The 18,982-nt window shown below is 35.6% G+C and overlaps 3 protein-coding genes across 4 annotated transcripts; 1 reads left to right on the top strand and 2 right to left on the bottom strand.

Annotated features, from left to right (window-relative positions):
- Positions 1-317: 317 nt before the first annotated feature.
- LOC128673911 (uncharacterized protein) lies at positions 318-14,096 on the bottom strand. Its single transcript, XM_053752078.1, has 14 exons — positions 13,945-14,096; positions 13,444-13,730; positions 12,882-13,215; positions 11,314-12,543; positions 7,585-11,042; positions 7,335-7,499; positions 5,665-6,712; positions 5,083-5,309; positions 4,126-4,291; positions 3,597-3,779; positions 2,486-3,034; positions 1,900-2,088; positions 1,145-1,405; positions 318-1,036 (listed from the first exon to the last, which is right to left on the bottom strand). Exons 1-14 carry the CDS (start codon positions 13,987-13,989, stop codon positions 851-853), a joined length of 8,328 nt encoding a protein of 2,775 aa, XP_053608053.1. The 5' UTR covers positions 13,990-14,096; the 3' UTR covers positions 318-850.
- A 316-nt stretch (positions 14,097-14,412) lies between these two features.
- Positions 14,413-17,187, top strand: tzn (tenzing norgay). Of its 2 annotated transcripts, none has more exons than XM_053752082.1 (5): positions 14,413-14,571; positions 15,069-15,297; positions 15,549-15,775; positions 16,306-16,538; positions 16,924-17,187. In XM_053752082.1, the coding sequence occupies exons 2-5, from the start codon at positions 15,128-15,130 to the stop codon at positions 17,062-17,064; spliced, it is 771 nt and encodes a 256-aa protein (XP_053608057.1). In that variant the 5' UTR covers positions 14,413-14,571; positions 15,069-15,127; the 3' UTR covers positions 17,065-17,187. The 2 variants fall into 2 exon arrangements, with proteins under 2 accessions (XP_053608057.1, XP_053608056.1); XM_053752081.2 differs by having other exon boundaries at positions 14,419-14,807.
- A 188-nt stretch (positions 17,188-17,375) lies between these two features.
- On the bottom strand, positions 17,376-18,963 carry LOC128673917 (uncharacterized protein). The gene is made up of 4 exons (XM_053752087.2): positions 18,733-18,963; positions 18,411-18,651; positions 17,925-18,104; positions 17,376-17,536 (listed from the first exon to the last, which is right to left on the bottom strand). The coding sequence occupies exons 1-4, from the start codon at positions 18,882-18,884 to the stop codon at positions 17,459-17,461; spliced, it is 651 nt and encodes a 216-aa protein (XP_053608062.1). The 5' UTR covers positions 18,885-18,963; the 3' UTR covers positions 17,376-17,458.
- Positions 18,964-18,982: the final 19 nt, after the last annotated feature.

The raw sequence follows: 18,982 nt of genomic DNA on the forward strand, positions 1-18,982 counted from the left end.
CTCCCCAAAACAAGAGCGAAATGCCCCTTTTAGGCCTGAACGGGTAATAACACACATCAATCCGAGCACACCTAGTGAGTGTCCTCGGATTCCTAGCTAGGCTAAGTCGACGGTATCCGTGACCGTCGAAAATGTACGCCTAAACACTTTAAAAATGGATATTATAGAGTATGTATAAGCAACTATACAACAATAGATTCAGATATGTACATTTGATATTTTCGTATCGCGTCGTTTTGTCATAGTAAAGACAACATCTAAGATATGCTGGCTGGCGCGCGTCTCATATTTATAATGACCATTGATACACAAACTCATTTTGATATAAAAACATGTTTATTAACCTTATAACAGTCTTTTAAAATATTTACATACATAAGTATTTACAATAGATTCATCAAATAATTACTTAGCACTATATTAATCCACAGATAAATTAATATCCATTGTGCTATACATTGACTTATAACGCGAAAATGAGACAAAAACGACAACGTGTGAGCATAACTCATAGGTTCGACAGCTTTATACTTTTCGACAGCTCACTTAAAAATAAGTTGCTTCATGACGGAGAAATATTTTTGAAAGAATGCGGTGTCTATAGTCGAAGCGCTCGCAGAGTGTCTATAGTCGAAGCGCTCGCAGAATCGCGTCTTATGTAGATAATCCTAGGGCGTGTGGTACCGCCCTTAAAATAGGACCAGTTCATATCTTCCCGTGGATGTCGCATGAGGCGACTAAGGAACACAAAACTTCGGCTGCTGATAACAATAGCATTCCCAAAGAGGATTTTGACGTCGGTTGTCACGTGGATGGTGGAGTCACATCCATAACACACGTAAATATATGACTAATAATTATCCTGCAGCAACTGGTCTTCTATGTCGATATCTTCTGCCTTCCTCTTTTTAGGCCGCGGTCTCTTTCCGTGCAACATTTCCAATTTCATCTTCTTCGCTTGCTTCTTCTTCTCCTTCAGCTGCAGTTTGCGTTTGGCCGCCTTGTCGGGATTATTCACTTTTTCTTGCAGTAGCACCTGAAAAAAATTAATAACTTTTATTATAAGTAGAATGAGAAACACGAAATTATTAGAAATGAATCTCCTATGGAAAGTTCTGGAAATAGCACAAAACATAATACCAACCTTCTTCCTCTCAGCCCTTCTAATATTAAGCTTCATTTGCACATCAGCCACCATCTTGCTATACTCCAGCTCCCCGATCTTGCGTCTCATCTTCTTTCCCACTCTATTGGCCAGCTGTCTCGCCGCAGACGCAGGCGCTAGAGGGTCACCAGTGGAAAGTTCTCGAACAATCGGTGGTAAAATGACATCGATAATTTTGTTTAGGTCTTCCGTGTCCATTGAGCTGATTAGATGCACCCACATTGTGAATATTGATGTTCTCTGTAAAGAAAATGTTAATTAATAAATGGTTATTTATTCAAGTTTTTAGAGATTAGCGGACCCTGGGCTCCAATGCCAAAGGTTGCGGAAGAAAGCGAGTATACCCTCAAAAGAGAGAGCAATTATGACACAAAAGTAATACATTTTGCCTGACAACATTGGGTGTTCATCAACCAGTCTTGACCATTCTATCCGTTATTGCAATGGCCAAAAATGGCGTTAAAAATCCATTTCCTACCCTAAAACAGCAGTATATTATGTAATTTATTAGTAATTTTTATTTTAGAGCTATCAGCTGTCCCACCGCTACATTTAGGCCAGTTGTTGACCCATATTATGAAGGCGAAAATTTTAAAAAATATATACAACTGAGCAAGCAAACATGCGGCCCACCTAATGGGAAGTGGTCACCGCAGCCTCGATAAGACGGGCGTGAAGAGGTAATAAATAAATAAACTTTCACAGTTATAATTAGTTCCGCTTATGATACTCACAATGTTCATAGACATCGGCGCTTTAGCCACTTCAACGTTGACTGCTTTTCTCAGTTTGAACAAGATCCATCGGTAATTCACTTTCGCGGAAACTTCTGTCTGGTCGTCGTCTATAACTTTGTTCGTTTGTAGTTTGAAACTCGACATCGCATGAACTAGTTTCAATATTAGAAACAAAACTGTTGTAACCTGGAAAGTAAAATAAGTTTATTACAAAAATCTTTCTGAAAAAATCTTATTGAATTCAATGTGTGACAAAAACATTATGTGCGTGCAGTAAACCGTTGAGGAGTTTCCACGTCTGAAGCCGTTCCTGGGTGCACCATCAGGTCATGCTTATCATAAATTTTCAGCTCAATCGCTTGAAAATATCTGTTTTAAAATTCCACTCGAATAGGAACATAGTAACATACATAGTTACATCGCAAGCCCCCTCACATATTCAATTTCGCTCATACAAGAAAGAGATGTCAATATTAGAAATACTTGAGAAGAAACGAGACAAAGCGCTGACATCTTTCGTCCCTTAAAAAGCATGTTAAATAGCATGTGTGACATATATAACAAAACCATATCAACAATATACCTGTTCAGCCATTTCCTGTGAGATCGCTGGTGTGTACTGCGCACAAAGATCCAACACAAGACTTCTTATTTTATCCTCTGTATCGTAATACACAAAGCCCCTGTCACTATCCACCTTCTTCCTAACCACCACATCCAAATCTCCAGGATCTATAACAGATATAACAGCACCCAGGATTTTTGCCGCTCTCAATCTAACCCACGCGTGAGGATACGCCAACAAAACTTGGCACTGCTGAGCTATATCATCATAATCGCTTGAAAAGTTATTATTTTTTAACGTGGACGGACAGTTTACGGCAATTTTGTCTATAAGATTCAATATCTGTATTAGACTGTGGTCTTTTTCTTTCTGTTTTTCCTCGTCCGTCTTATCGTCGGATTGTTCAATCTGTAGTTTTACAAATCTGCCTTCGGTGATGTCGTTGCCTAGAAGTAGTATTTTGCCACTGATTGTAGGGAGTAATGTGTCGAGGCGGTTCTTGAAGTCGTCTGTTTCGACGTTGACGAATCGTGTGCTCAGCTGGGCTGCAAGTTCTAAGTGCACAGGCTATAAACAAAATATATAAATATATATATTAATTATGAAAATAATAATGACATTAATGTTGGAATCGAGCGGGAGTTTAACCCACGTCCAAGTATAGACATGGGCGTAGGTTCAACACAGGACAGTGCTATCAACCTAAAAGTATTTTTTTCATCTCATTATTGTTTTAAAAATTAAGTTAAAAAGCATGTGTGACATGTATAACAAATCCATTTATAAAATACATTCACATTTTATATTATATTTTTAAATGTATATATTCTCTCATGCAAGCTATTTTGCTTGCTTACTTACATACTTATCAATCTTAGGTTCTAAAAGTATTAAGATCAAGCATCTGTTTTTTTTTAATTACACCTTCAGCAACACAAAATTCAAACATATATAAATATTAAAATTTGAAAGACACACAATAATACTATTTTTTTTTCGTTCCTATTGGCCATACTATGCCCTGTGTCTTCAAAGAACTTCAGCATGATGTCATATTTCACACTTTAACAGCGCCTTCATGCAGCCTGCAGCGGCTGAAGGTCAATTTATTAAAGCGCTTTACGCTTACCTGTGTATCTTCAAAGAATTTGAGAACGATGTCAAACAACTTGTTCCTTTCAAGCAACGGCAGCCGCTTTAACATGGCTTCTATGCAGCCGGCAGCTGCTGAACGACATTCTGGAGCGCTGTCATTAAGCATTGAAGCGCCGAGGGCCAATAGGAGGTAGTCACCATGTTTAGATAAATTTGGCTGGAACATAGATATAGTTCACAATGAAATAGACAAATGATCTCTTTATTACACTATTTACAGAAGAAACAAGAGAATTAGCCCCGCCCTTTTAAGTGACGTCTGCGCACACACTGGAGGTCTCGGGTTCGATCCCCAGTCAGGTCAAGATGGAAAATGACCTTTTTCAGTTTGACAATGCATATGTTATTAAATATAATATCGTTGATTTAGAAACCCATAACACAAATCTCAAACTTACTTTGGGGCTAACTCAATCTCGGTGATTTGTAATGTATAAAAAAAACTGTGCCCAATTTTATACACCATGTCAATCTCTAAATTGTACATGGCTAAGAATACTTACCACTGGCAGTTTATTAATGATCATTTCCAGGAACTTGAGGGAAGACTCCCGGCCGTGTTGCAGTTCGTAGTTGAGTTGGGATACGAAGAACTGTATGTATTTGTCCATGCGTTTGCCGGGCGAGTAGTTGGTCAAGTAAGAGACGAATATGCCACGGGCTTCGTCCCTGTTTTAGATAAAGTATAAAATTGTACATTATACATCGAGATTATAAATCGAAGTATTTTAAGCGACGCGATTATCCACATTCGGCAATGGCCCAGATGGATAGTTATTGCGAGGGTGAAATGTGATCATAAATCGAGGTGTAAATTCTACTTTTCACTTCAATTGCGAGGAAATTAACAATTTTATAAATAAGCATTCTAATATATGTGAATATAGACGCCCTTGTGTAGGCAAATAGTTACTGGCCACGTATAAGTGACTCGTAACTTTATTGGCCAAGACTTTAAACGATTAGATTAATTGGACAAAGATTTTACTTTTTTGCTCTAGAGCATTTTACTTTCGTAGGAGATTTTATTTTATGCTCTTGAGCAAACATGAATTTTAAAGACTGAGATTTCATTTTATGCTCTATAGCTTGAAATTCAATTTTAGTAGGCTTACATCCAATCATAATGTTTAACTATATGAAGCGGTGGTGGTGTATTGGTTAAGACGCCCGCCTGTGGACCGAAAGGTCTCAGGTACGTATCCCACTCGTGCCATATAAGTTTGTACACCAATCTGACTCTTATATAGTAGTTTTCATAGACCACCACTTGCTTCCGGTGAAGGATAACATCGTGAGGAAACCTGCAGATTAGTGTAGGCGACTAACTGCCACTAGATGTCGTAAAAGTCATGTCAGATGCCTGTAAGAACTTTTGAAAGGTTATACTACACATCACACATGGTTTTTAATCAAAGAAAATATTGTATGTTTATTAATTAGACCAAACAGATCTGTACCTTGATCTGGCAGACTCGCTCAGTATACAAATCTTGGAGACCTTTTCCATCACTTCGTGCAGTTCATTCGATATCAACTTCGCCTCGAGGATCGCTTTCAACAACGAGAACGAATTAGCCTGTCTATCGTCATTCTGGCAGTCCTCTTCGGCGTAAAGAAGCAACGTTTTTAGTTGGTCGTTGTCTAGTCTGTGGTATTTCACATTGCGGATGAGTACTGTTATTGCCTGTAGATTTAAAAAAATATATGAGAGAATTTGGTAAAATAAAATAGAAGTGTTCTTAGTACAATTATCCTTTTGATTTACGTAAATAAGTTTAACAACTCATTTACTAAGTTTACAAAAAAAAAACATGAACACTACTGCAGATCTAGTGGATGCAAGGAATTTAAGGATAACTCAAACGATTATATATGTCAATGTATATGTGTTATATATATTCATATGAACCCTGAACATTACCACACTCCTTCTTAGGCAGTCACATCAAATTCAATATAGGCAAATCCCGATTTGGATACAGATACTTTAATAAATTGCATTTTATAATGCAATCTAAAGTAAATAAAGTCGAGATTACCTTGAAAGCATTCCTCACGAGATGGAAATTATCATTCTGCTTGCTTATCTCAAACGTCGCGTACTTGTGCAGTATCAGGAATATAGTTTTCACAATATCCTCAACCATTTCTTCTAAAGTCGGCGTGCTAACTCTGATATTCCACAGCGACGCAATACATTTCATAGCTACCGTAGTCACTTTGATATGATCGCTCTTCAATGAATCGACTAACAACGGAATAAGTGGATCTACAAATGAACGACAATCCATTCTTGGGACTTTTTCCCGTTTCAGCAAAATATATAGTATATTCAAACTGAATTCGACCAAAACATGAGCATTCGCTTTACTGGATGTCCTTACATTCTTCGCTTGACTTTCTTTATTGCGTTTCGGTATTTCGGGAATAAGGAAACAGTCAGGTTTAGCTCGCAACATCTTTTCTTTCTGCGCCTCACTTATTTCTCTCTTCGGAGCGTTTAAAACAAACTCTGGTATACTTTCTGAAGCGACCCCGTGTAAGAATATGAATAATGATTCTATATCTATATACTTATTTGTCACCAATCCACTGGAAATATGAGTGAATGCCTCTTGGACTTTCATGACAATTTTTTTAGAATGATGTTTTTGTAACACATCTTTGAATGGTAACAATAAATTTATAAGGCATTTTTCTGTTATATTTTGAGATACAATCATTAATGTTACATAACTTTTCTTGCTCGGTTTCGCTTCTGGGGTTTTATAATGAAGTTTGTCGACTTCTTTCTCTTCAGAGAGTGCTCCAAATAGATCATTTGTGCACACATCGAGTATGTATCGAAGATTGTTGTCCAGTTCGCCAGATTTGAAGTCAGATTTCAACGCATCTAACACTGTATGTATAGTGGCAACTAGGACGTGAACTTGAAAACCTTTGGTGAGTAATAAAGTGAGATGTTCTAGTAATATTCCTAGATAACTTGTACCGACTGTTAGCATTACTTTCTTGACGATATCTCGCGCCGCGATTCTGACTTGTTTCAACGGAGATTTCAGGAAGGAGCATAGCTTTATTGTGATTCTGTAAGGAAATACAAATCAAATATAAACGTAGATCTAAATCTGGGCTCGGAGTACAAATTTCAGTTCCAATCTACTTCGTAACTATGAAAAGGGTAGGGAAAGAGGGTAGTGTGGTGCGATTTTAAGTGACTGTGATTTGTGTGTTATGGATTCTTTATGATTTCTTTGTTACTTTTTTTTTATCTCGCATGTAATTATGAACTAAGGATTTGCCGTATGCGCGTGTTGTATAAAAGTGTACATATAGGACACTTAGTTGTAGTTCTCATACCAAGTGAATTTTGTAATTCTTAATGAGAAATAAATATCTTTAAACCAAAAGCGAAATAAATCTTTAATGTCGACTTTGAACGGGACAAGCAGTCGATCGTAAAATTACAGCCGAATTAACAAAACGTTATTTTCAGTAAATATATCCCAAACCATCGCCGACTAACTGGCATTATGCCCTTTATGTGATAAGTCCGCCATTACATATTTACCATCTTATTGTGTAAGTACTTTTAGCATTCCTTTGTACAAGATATTACAAACTTTTACAAGATATTACAAACTACCGGGAAAAAGCGAAAATAAACAATTCGGTAGTTATGTAAGAAACACGTTATTCAAGCACTTACCCAGGCAACTGATGCCTCAACACGTCTCCAGGCAGTTGCTGCAGAAGCTTCACCAGCGCGAGGGCTATCGGCACCCGTAACATATCCTCCTCTTGTCTCTCCAATCCAGTGCGCCTTCGGTTCACTTTGTGGGACTCTTCGTGATCTGTCATTTTACCTATAGCCCTGGAAAGAGTTACATTGGAATTCAGTTTGAATAGAAAATAATTCTAATATAGCAACAGTGAATGTGCAGAGTACCTATTCTTACCTATGCAACTGAGGTAATAATCCTGCAGACAGTGACTTGATGATCCTCTTAGCAACGGAAGGCGAGACACTCGTTACCCTCTCAAACGCTGGCAATTTACTAACTTCCTTAGTAGTTTCATCATTCTCCGCCTCATCATCTGCGTCCTTCAACTCAGATTCCACATTGACTTCCAAAGCACTTTCTTCTCTGAATTCCTCATTATTCCGATCTTCATCTGTTTTTTCAACATCTACATCTTCAGTAACTTCTTTTTCTTTAACTTTGTGATTATTATCTTTGATTACAACTTTTCCTGTTTCCATATTCGTAACTAATGCTTTCGGTAATTCTATGCTCTTCACTTTAGAAAAGTCGAAATGGAAAGCGTCAATGATTCCAACTAAAATTCGCGTAAGCTGCTTCTGATAATCGGTGGAATGGCGCATTTTGTTCAAATAAAGTTTTAGTATCACTTCATAGTGATACCAGGGCAGTAATCGACAACATGTTGAAATCACTTCAATACAAGCATCTATCAATGTGTTTTTGTCTGAATATTTATCATCACATATAAACATAGTTGCTAACGGCATTATGAAGTTTGTTAAAGTCCTAGGTGTCGGACACTTGACAATTTTCTTCGCAACTTTGCAAAATTTCATCAGAGCTCTCACGCGTCTGTGCATTTGCAAATGGCACATATTATCAAAGAAGTCCACTTCCCTGTCTTCTTTATTAGTAAAATTAGCTAAATCTGAAAGGACGACGTCTGCGTCTGGACATTCTCTTGCCAACTCTCCAAGTAAAGCAATGCTTTCGTTTCGCATTATTTCATTTTTAGTATCCCTTATGCCTGTAGATATTAGAGACAAAACTGTATCACGAACTAAATATTGCCCATCACTAGTCGACCAATATTTTGACATCAATTTCGGTAAAATTTTCCTCAAACACAGTCCTGCGCCATCGCGCAAGCCGATGTCTTTCTCAGTTCGAATAAAATAAAAGCAATTATTGACTATCAAAATTGCTAGATCTACGTCAATATCATTCGCATCAGCTAATTTGTATATTTCTTTGTAAGCCTCCAGTCTTCTATCAAAATCAGGCTGTTCTATCCATCTCTTATTAAAAGCATTCATTTCAGAAACGATACTTGCCAAACGAGACAGTATATCTTTATTATCTTTTGCATTTTCAGCTATCGAAAACAATAGTTTAATAAGTAATTTCCTTACATCAACAGGGGATACTTTATTAAATAAAACTGCTATATGTTTAATGTACATTTGTGGATTTGTGCTGTGTCCAAGCAAGTTTATAATCGTCGTCACAGCGTGCTCCATATTTTCTTCCGCCATGTTCATGCAAACTTTCTTTACTAATATAGGCAGGAGCAAGTTTAGTAACTCATCACATAGCTCTGGAGTGGCAACTAATTCAGTCACTCTTGACAGTATGAGTAAATCTCTTCTATTCACTGTATTTGATTTTGCCGAATTTGCTATACGACGTTTCATTACTTCCAAGATTGAGGGTACATGTGGAATTAATATTTTACTTCCAAAGTTGATGTTAGGTAACTTATCAACCTCCAAACCAAATAGAACAGGTAGGGCATTAAATGTTTCAATAGGTGGTACATCTTTTTCTTCTTCGTCCTCAGTTAAGGTCAGTAACTTTTCTATCATATCCAGAATCAAATTAACTACTCCAGGAGTTGTTTTAGGCGCTAGAAGTAGTTTGAATATTGCTGGCAATGCGCTTATTGAATTGTCTTGCTGTGAGCAAGTATTTAGCAATATATAATACCTAGGATTCAGACACCACTCATTGAACAACTTTAGCAATGCTGTTGGACTGTGAATGCCTTCAATATGTAGTTTCGGTATCGTAGGCCAAAGCAAAGTCTCAAATAACAAATGTAATTCGTCTCTGCTCCATGGATATTTGTCAAACTGTTCAAACAATTTTCTAAGTGAACCCAATGATAGGGTTCTAAGATTTTTCATGACTTTAGTATACCCAATGTGTACTCTCTCTCCCTGTGCCAATACGGTGGCTACTGTCGAGCACACGGCGTAAAGAATCTTAAACAATTGACCAAGTAATTCGTCTTTCATATAACCTCCAAAATATTCTCTGACTACTTCAAATAAATTCAAAATACTATGTAGTTTACCAGGACTTGTGACCGATTTCAAATCTAAAGTAGCCAATATATTTGTTAATATTTCTTTAGGTTCCATAGACATATATTCCTTGAAATGAGAGAATGCCATTTCTATAAACATTTTCAGTTCATTTTCGTTACAGCCCGCCAAATATCTCATAACTAGGGACCGTCTAGTTTGACCGCCTCCTTTTTTATCAGCACCTAACTTCGAGGTCATTTTTCCATACAGAATTCTCAAAATAATAGGTACAACATGCTCTCTATCTTCAGGTTGAATGCTCTTTGAATCTTCAGTTATTTTAAACAATGTCAGCTCATCTTTCAACTTATTTTCATCAACTAAATTTTGCAGATTATTTTTATATGGTGTAACACTTTTATTTTTATAATTCAGCACACAATCCAAAGCATATTTCTGAAGTCCTGGGTTTTTGTGTTTCAGAAACTCCATGTAAAGTTCCCAAAAGATAGGTTCTTTGTGAAGTGCTCTGGGGTTTTTAAATTGTGCTAGCACTTGCATAATATTAATGAGCGTTTTGAAAATAATTTTGCCTGATACTGTTTCTTTTGTTTTCTCAATAGATTCAATCTGTTCCTCGAGATCAGGAACTTCGTCAGGTTTTTCCTCCTCAACTTCAATTTGTGTGATATTTCTAAGTTCAACGTCTATTTTTAGAGCATTCATATTATCGTTCTTTCTATATTCTTCATCAATAAAATTAAGGAATAAGACAACTACATCACGATTTCTCGCCTCACATGGTTGTATACAATTTGTCATTATTTTAAGCAACAGATTCCTATAATTATACAAATCAGGTTTTTCTGGTATACTGTTAAATTCCGAATATAACTCCTTTAGATTTATGTTATCAATTTCTTCATCAAACTGAAACTTTTTCAAATCCTTTTTAGCATTTGCGAATGACGATTCCAAGGCCTTATAAAATGTTGGCCAGAATTCGTCAACTGTTAAAGCATTGCCATATCCTGCAATATACTCCGAGACAGGTTCCCAAAGTAACTTGAAATTAAAGTACAACACTCCTAGCATATAATTTAAAGAAAAAAACTTAAAGTCAGTGTCCTTGGCTAGCACATACTGGGTAGTATTAAAGGTCATTTTTTGAAGCATATTTATTTGACCTCTGTATTCTTGTATAGATGGAGTTGTAGACTCTACTGTGTAACATCTAGTGAAAATTTCAAAACGTTCTTTTGTTCCACCAACTTCTACTGTTTTGTTTAATTCTTCAACATTTTCGAACAACTTGTAAATGTGGATAGTTAGAAGACGAACCTGAAAGAGTAATATGGAAGATTGTAAAAATGACATAAATCTATACTTCTATACTATTATTATAAAGAGGTAAGTGTTTGTGAGTTTGTATGTTTGAGGCGGGTAAATTCCGAAACTACCGAACCGATTTCAAAAATTATTTCACCATTAGAAAGGTACATCATCCAAGATTGCTATAGGCTATATATTTTATCTCATAATTCCCACGGTAGCGAAGTCCCGGTCAACATCTAGTTACCTACTAAAAAGCAAAAGTAAAATAACTACTTACAATGTGAAAAGGTGAAGAAACATTACACCTAAGATATGAATCCACCAATAGGAGATGAGGATATGTCAGTCCATTCTCTTGTTCATATGCAGTAAGATACAAATCCAACAAATGCAGTGCTGCCAAGTAATTAGGATCGGCAGCACAAGGCAAAATCATCGGCAACAACATGTCAATGTCACAGATTTCCTTCAGTTTCTTACAACTAGATATATGTATGGCACTTTCCATAGCATTCACGATTATGAACAACACCAATCTAGTACATCGTGATAAAGCTGTGGTGTCACAATGGAATTTATTGTGATCTGGCCGATTCTCTAAATTGTAACTCGACAGGATATTCAACAGTTTTGTTATAAGCCTGTTTATACTCTTGATGCAATGATTAATATTTATCTTCTCGACATGGGGCAAACAGAACAGCATGTTCATTAATTTTATAGGTTTCTCCACAATATTTTCTACATCTTCATTGATAACACTATCAAAACATTCCATGAACATCGGCAGGCATCTGCCGAAATCAAGGGGATACTTGACCCATTCAAAAAGTTTTATTCCGTTTTTCGACAATGGTGATTTATGAACACAAATTTTAGTTAATGTGCTCATAGCTTCATTATCGAAGTCCGATTGCACAACAAAGTTGAGAAATGGGGGCAAAATGTGCAAATCAAATTGGGGGTAGTCAATAACATTTTTGACAAAGTTTATCAAAATATTTGGGTATGGCAAAGGAAGGAGTACTTTGATGATAATACTAGCATGTTCTTGAGAAAGAGAAACATTGGGTGAAAGAAGTAATAGTGCTCCAATTTGGGCACAAACTTCTAACACATTCTCAGCAGTCTGTTCACATATCACCTTCACTAACAAGAGGACGAATTGAGGTGGACATGTCAAGTACTTTCCATTATTATGTTCAACAACTTGTCCTGCCAGTCTTAATATGTACTCTAAACCCTTGCTTTTCTCATCATTCTCTTTGAGTATCTCTTCTGTAAATTTCAAAATGCTTGTCCAGAAAATATTGTATTCCTTGGGTGATATAGTTTGTAAACTGTCTTCAAGAGTCTGTGTTAAGACTTTAAATAATAATTCCTGATGCTCCTTGTCAACTTTCAGAGTGGTCAATAGTATAGGGAGAAAAGTTTCTATACAACTGTGGAACTTTCCACTTACACCCCTTAAAATTTCGAATATAAGATGACCACATCCCGTTGTAGCCTGAAATAATAAAGTCAAATAGTTAGGGAATGTGATGTGTGTAAAATATTAATATTATAAGATTTTCTTATAGATAGTTAATTATCAGTACAAGTGGCAGTAAAAAATCAATAATTTATTTCCTTGACTCAAATGTTCTTTTGTATATATGATAACTTTCATTCATTTATAACTTAAGAGTTAAAACTCAGTTGTTTTACTTACCATCCACTAAATAAGCAACAGTGGTGATACAGATAGAACATGAAAAAATGTGTATATATTTTTAAATTTTGCATTACAGTAAACAAAGCATATATAAAATTGCATTCTATTAAAGAAATCTAAAATTTACTTACATCTTCATTAGACTTCAGGTAATCCAATACAAGATCGATGAATTTTTTCTTGTCTTTAATATCACGGGCAACAAAAGCAAAACTTTCTGCAGCAAAATTGTTTATATACTGTGGTTGACCGTCACTTAACAGTGGTATTATCTTTTTTAAAACAACTGCTATGTCTTTTTTCAGATAAGGTTTTAAGACTTTAAACAGAAATGCTAAACAAATTAAAGTCCATTCTAGTCTCTCTGCATCCTTGGTGTTTAACAGTTTCAGAAGTATATCCAGAAATCTTGGAAAATGAGGGTAGAAATCATTTCTTAGGTCCTTTGCTAACGAGACTAATATTCTGTAAAAAAAAGTACAAAACTTTATCACTACCATGAGGAAATCCAATGAACTTTAATTAAGTAAAAAGTTTGGGTAATGTTACAATTTACAATGTGATTAAAACAAAATTTCAGTTATAGTAGAGCTTGTTATCTATATAAATTTCGTTTAGTATATTGCCATGCAATATAATATAAAAATTATCCAAATACTACACTAGATTTAGAAAGGGCTATTAAATACTTACTCTAACAAGGGCTGCAGACATAACTGATCTTCTAAACTCAAATATTTGTCCAAACTATCAACAACTTCTTCCTTTTTATATACTAACTGTGGCAAAGTCACAATGCCCAATACTTCTTTTCTAAATTTCTTGAAGTTTTCAGTCAAATTGAGTACATTCCATTTCTGGAGAGCTAAGTGGAAGTGGGTCTCAGTCTCTTCCGGCTGCCTTGTGTATGCATGTTCAATGTGGTATAGTGCTGCATGTCTTATGTCTATGGCATTTATTCTCTCAGCAAAAGGGATAAACTATGGGAGATAAGAGACAAGTACATGTTATTTCAAAACTTACATTCTAATCCATTCAGACAAGCTTCTGTGTTGCATATTTGTTTTAAAGTGGTTATGGGATACGATCTAAAGCCACATACGACCAGATAAAAGTAAAATCGGAAAAAACATAACCTAGACGAAACATGCAGTAATTCGTGTTAATTTAGCAGTATTGTATAAATTTACTTACACGAAAAGTATTTGTTGTTTTGTGTTTAACTGGCTTACTCTTCATCTTGTGTAAAATGTGAATTCAGCATTAAATTATTATTTTAAAACAATAACTTCTACATCGCACACTATTTCCCAGAATGTAAATAAAAGCACATGATGGGCACAAGTCAGTGTCAGGCAGACACATGACAAAAGACTTAGCTGTGTGGGCTAGTACCCTTTGCCTCCTCAATAAAACGAGGGAATAAATAAAAAAAAAGCAGATGACATTTTAACAACTAAAACTACTACAAAAATACCATTGAATAACATCAATAGTATTGTTTTGCGTTGATACTATCGATAGTTTTGCGAGAATAACTAAAGCTGCTTTAGATTGTTCTGAGGTTTTGCACAATCGATAGTGACAAGTACTATCGACAGTAATGATTTTTCTCACATTTTTCTCAAACTATCGATAGTCTATCGAAACGCTATCGATAATAAGTAGTTGACCATTGAGCGGCAACACTAACATTTTCCTTTTTACATTTTCATTTGTGAGAGTGAAGTTTTAATTGTGAAAAACTGACTGTTGAAAACATTGACAAACAATTATCATTGTTTTTTACAGTGCTGGTTTTAACGTGGTCCTTATCGCAAGGTGTAATATAATCTTTTTGATAGTTATATAAAAAGGCAACGGGATTCATTCTTGCCAATATTCTTATCAGATTTAAGGTTTACTGTTGTCGTGTTGAACCGGTCATAATTATTTCCTTCATCGCTCTTTTTTGTTTATTTTTATTATAATTTATGTTAATTATTCAATGCTTGCTCGAATTGTTAATGCTTTGCCATCTGGGCTATCGAACCAATTAACAAAGCTTTATTTTCGAGGTGGGTTTTAGATACTTATCATTCTGTACCTACCTAAATTAATGAAAATATCTATTGTTAACAATGCCTAAGTAGGTAGATATACCTAGTTAGATATTGTGAACAATCTTGAAAAGTCAAATTGTGTGTAGGTACCTACTAGAAGTATGCTACTACGTACTGTACCAAACTGCTCGTGTACTCGTACATGTAGTACGTGTATACTAGAGTAAAATGGTATTTGGAGGCTAACAATAATGAAATATGTAATTATTACTTCAGCTTTGGTCCGCAACCAGCGTGAAGCCCACAGTAAACAAGAACAGCACCAATTTAAAAAAATGGATGTGAAGATCCTGCCCGCACTTCAGGACAATTACATGTACCTTATTATAGACAAGGCAACTAAAGAGGCAGCTGTTGTCGACCCTGTAGAACCACAGACTGTGTTGCATGAGGTCATGACCCAAGGACTCAATCTTACAACTGTGTTGACTACACACCATCATTGGTAATTATATTGAATATTTCGTTTGTCACCCTGCATTAATTTTTCTTCCATTAAACTAGGGATTCTAAAGTGTGCTCTGCAGAGCCTTAGGGCAATACAAAGCATCTGTTGTGGCTCTGTGAAAATATTGGTTATATTGAAAAATATAATAAATAGAGCACGAAAAACACACAGGTGGAATTCAGTCTAATAATTGTGTCAGCTATTAATAAATAAGGTCTAATTTTTATAATAAATAAAATCAATTACAGGGACCATGCGGGTGGCAATGAAGATTTGGTAAGACTAATACCAGGACTCAATGTTTACGGCGGGGACAAAAGGATTGGAGCTCTTAATCACATGGTCCAGCATGACCATAGGTTCAACATCGGCAATTTAAATGTAAGGTGTTTATACACACCTTGCCACACTTCCGGCCATATTTGTTACTTTGTCACCGCTCCAGGAGAAGGCAATGAAGCAGCCGTTTTCACAGGTGAGTCTCATGGGATGGTTGCCAGTCAAAATTGGATAAAGGTAATAAATCAGAAGCAACTTTTTTCATGACCTTTTGCCATTGTTATGTCCTTTTCCCATAATGTCCTTAGGTTTCAAAATGTCGCTTCCCCCAAATGTCCTTTTTCCAAAATTTTCTTTACCAAAAACTTTTTCTACCTAATCGTTTTATTGACAAACTCCATAATATAAATGTGTCGCTTCCAATACCAGTACATTTATGAAAATGAAATCATTGTTTTGGCTTCTATATTGCTCCTATGAAACCCACTTATATTATTACGATGAAATAAAAAAATAACCAGGCAATGTCATCACTTATATAATCATGCCTTTTCTGCCTACTGCTGAGGCTCTTCTTTACTTTTAAATCAATATCAAATTTATGTATAATTTCCACATTCACAAGGAAGTCCATCTAGCATGCAGAAAATCTCATCACAGCTAGTGCAAATTGACACACAACTTCCTCAAATTAGATTCTTTTTTCACCTACTTACATAATTTCAGGTGACACTTTATTCCTTGGTGGCTGTGGGCGGTTCTTCGAAGGCACTGCAGAACAAATGTACCAGTCTCTAATAGATGTACTCAGCTGCCTCCCCGACCACACGAAAGTGTTCTGTGGTCATGAGTATACTTTGCAGAACTTGAAATTTGCAGCTCATGTTGAGCCTGAGAATGAAGTTATTGCAAAGAAGATTAGCTGGTCACTGGAGAGACGGAATTTGGGGTTGCCTACAGTGAGTAAATTATTTTTATCTATGTATTGTCGTGAAGTTTTGATGTGCCTAAATTAATACATACTTTCTTTTGTTATGAAAACTAAGAGTTCGCGAAAGTTTGAAGTATTTGTTTATGAGTAATACTGTTTTGTGATATTTGTAGTGTGGGCAGTATTTGTGGGAATATTTGTGTTTTATAATTTTCAACCCCTAACATTAAGTATTGTGAATGTAGGAGACTACTTTTTGTTACCAGTAATGACATCTCTGTTGCAAGAGTGGAAACTCTCTATATGCGGTAGTAAAAAATATTTTTTTTTACATGTTAGGGCGTAAAAAAAACATTGTTAATAGGCAATACTTGAAATTCATGATTTTTGTTTAATTCAACTCTCAATTCCAGGTGCCATCAACAATTGGAGAAGAGAAACTATACAATCCTTTCATGCGTGTCACTGAGCCAAATGTCATGAAACATGTCCAGAAGGCTGATGGGGTACAGACTATGAAAGCCATCCGTCTCGAGAAGGACCACTTTAAGTGAACTACTTCTTACTAAATTAAACGACACACATATACTGGCACAATATGGATTTGGTTATAATTTATTTTATTGGTTGATGTTAAAAATAAATTTTTGTACATATTACATATATACAATACAGTATTCTTGTTGTCGTCTTATTTCATTACACACATTATAATGACAATACCAGATGACAAGGTCGGAGAATTGTAAAGAAATTATAATCTATTTTAGGAGAAATACCTGATTTTGGTTGTGAGTTTTTAAAAAAATCATACTTACTTTGCATTTACTTTGATCAAAGGTGACAGTAAAATAAAATGCTGGAAATCATTACAAACTATATTTAATTAGCCTAAACTTAAAGCTGACTATCACAAGGAATATAAGAGCTAGTATTGCAAATACTTTGTCATTGTTCCTTCTTTATGTATGCTGACATTTCTTCCGCATATTTCTCTTTGGATCTCTCAAACATAGCAACATACACCTGAAAAAAACAAATATGTTGGTAGTGTTTAACTTAAACTAAAAAAAACTGTCAAGCCTAATCATGCCTTGTTGTTTAAAGTTTTTTATATAGGTATAGAAGTTTTATGAAATACTATGTAAAGAATCCAAAATAGAGAACTGAATATGAGTGAGAATGAGGTAATGCTTGTAAAGAAAAACATAAGAAATCTCGCAAATATGTCTATCTATTGCCTCGATTCTGCGCAATAGAGGGGTTAACTACTGTGTGAAATGAAGGCAATGGGAAACCATTCCATTATTAGTCAGCACACAACAAATGACCATCAAACAAAAATATAAACTAAGATGTCGAAATGACACAACAAGTCAGAACCTATTGGTATTTTCACAGAAAATATAGTTACCCTCTTTTCCTCACTGCTGAGAGATCTCCACCTTGATGCAAGCTGCCTAGTGACTTCCTGTTTAGTCGGCTCTGAACCAACTTCTGTGTTGGCTTCAGCTATGATCAGTGGCCGTTGCTCCTGACAGAATTGGAAGAATGCATTGCAGGGCTTTTTTGGGGCATTAGGATCTCTTTCTGGCTGGAATACACAATTTTTTTTATTAAATTTAGTTTTGAACAATGTTAGAAATTAGGATATAAGATTATTATCTCATTTATACCCCTACAATTAACAGTAGGCACAAAAAATATGATTATGAAAAACTTTACTACCTATATTTTTTTAAAGAAAACAATGAATGTGACAGAACCGAATGAAATATTGGGAAATGTTTACCTCCTTTGAGCTTGAATATTAACTATATTTTGCACTTTCAATTGTTCAAAGTGAGGCATAATCCTAACAAATAATTTGTAAAATTTTATTCATTATTCAAAAACTTACTTTATCTGCCTTGCTTTTCCTTTTAGGACCTGGTTTTTTTCCTCCAGTGGCATTCAGTTTTTCAGATTGTTTAGATGTTTGGGCTTTGGGCGTTGCACGGGATGGTTTCGACCCAACTTCGGGTTTTATCTCCGGCTCCATGGAAGCCGTCCTAAAACCATCTCCATGGCTATCCAGTCTCTCCACCAACAACATTATGTCTTTACTATAGCGCTTCGTTATTTTCTTAGCCTCTTGTATTCTGTAACAACGGTCGTCATTTATTTCCACAAAAAACATGAACTCATCTAGCTAAAACAACAATATCACGAAAATACCGAACCTGTTAAGAATTCTCTCATTATCCTGCTGCAAGACTTCACATCGTTCAAGTAGCAGTTGATATTTTCGCCTATATATATCTTCCTCGGAAGGTAAACTAACCATATCATCAGAGTCGTCAGAAATATTCGAGCTTAGCTGTTGGACTGTCATTTTAATTTATTTCACAACTTCAAAGTTCAACGCGATCAAATTTCCTTTTTGTCTTTGAGCTGTCATTTCACGAACTGTCAGATTATAAGTTTTCATTG

This window comes from Plodia interpunctella, chromosome 11 (genome assembly GCF_027563975.2).
Source record: "Plodia interpunctella isolate USDA-ARS_2022_Savannah chromosome 11, ilPloInte3.2, whole genome shotgun sequence".
NCBI lineage: Eukaryota > Metazoa > Arthropoda > Insecta > Lepidoptera > Pyralidae > Plodia > Plodia interpunctella.

Coding starts and splice junctions, on each gene's coding strand:
- LOC128673911 (XM_053752078.1), bottom strand. CDS start 13,989: ATGAAGAGTAAGCCAGTTAAACACAAAACAACAAATACTTTTCGT. Junction 13,731..13,944: donor AAACAACAAATACTTTTCGT/GTAAGTAAATTT, acceptor TATCTCCCATAG/TTTATCCCTTTTGCTGAGAG. Junction 13,216..13,443: donor TGTCTGCAGCCCTTGTTAGA/GTAAGTATTTAA, acceptor TTTTTTTTACAG/AATATTAGTCTCGTTAGCAA.
- LOC128673917 (XM_053752087.2), bottom strand. CDS start 18,884: ATGACAGTCCAACAGCTAAGCTCGAATATTTCTGACGACTCTGATGAT. Junction 18,652..18,732: donor AATGAGAGAATTCTTAACAG/GTTCGGTATTTT, acceptor CCGTTGTTACAG/AATACAAGAGGCTAAGAAAA. Junction 18,105..18,410: donor GGAAAAGCAAGGCAGATAAA/GTAAGTTTTTGA, acceptor TGTGTATTCCAG/CCAGAAAGAGATCCTAATGC.
- tzn (XM_053752081.2), top strand. CDS start 14,738: ATGCTTGCTCGAATTGTTAATGCTTTGCCATCTGGGCTATCGAACCAA. Junction 14,808..15,068: donor AACAAAGCTTTATTTTCGAG/GTGGGTTTTAGA, acceptor TTATTACTTCAG/CTTTGGTCCGCAACCAGCGT. Junction 15,298..15,548: donor TTGACTACACACCATCATTG/GTAATTATATTG, acceptor AATCAATTACAG/GGACCATGCGGGTGGCAATG.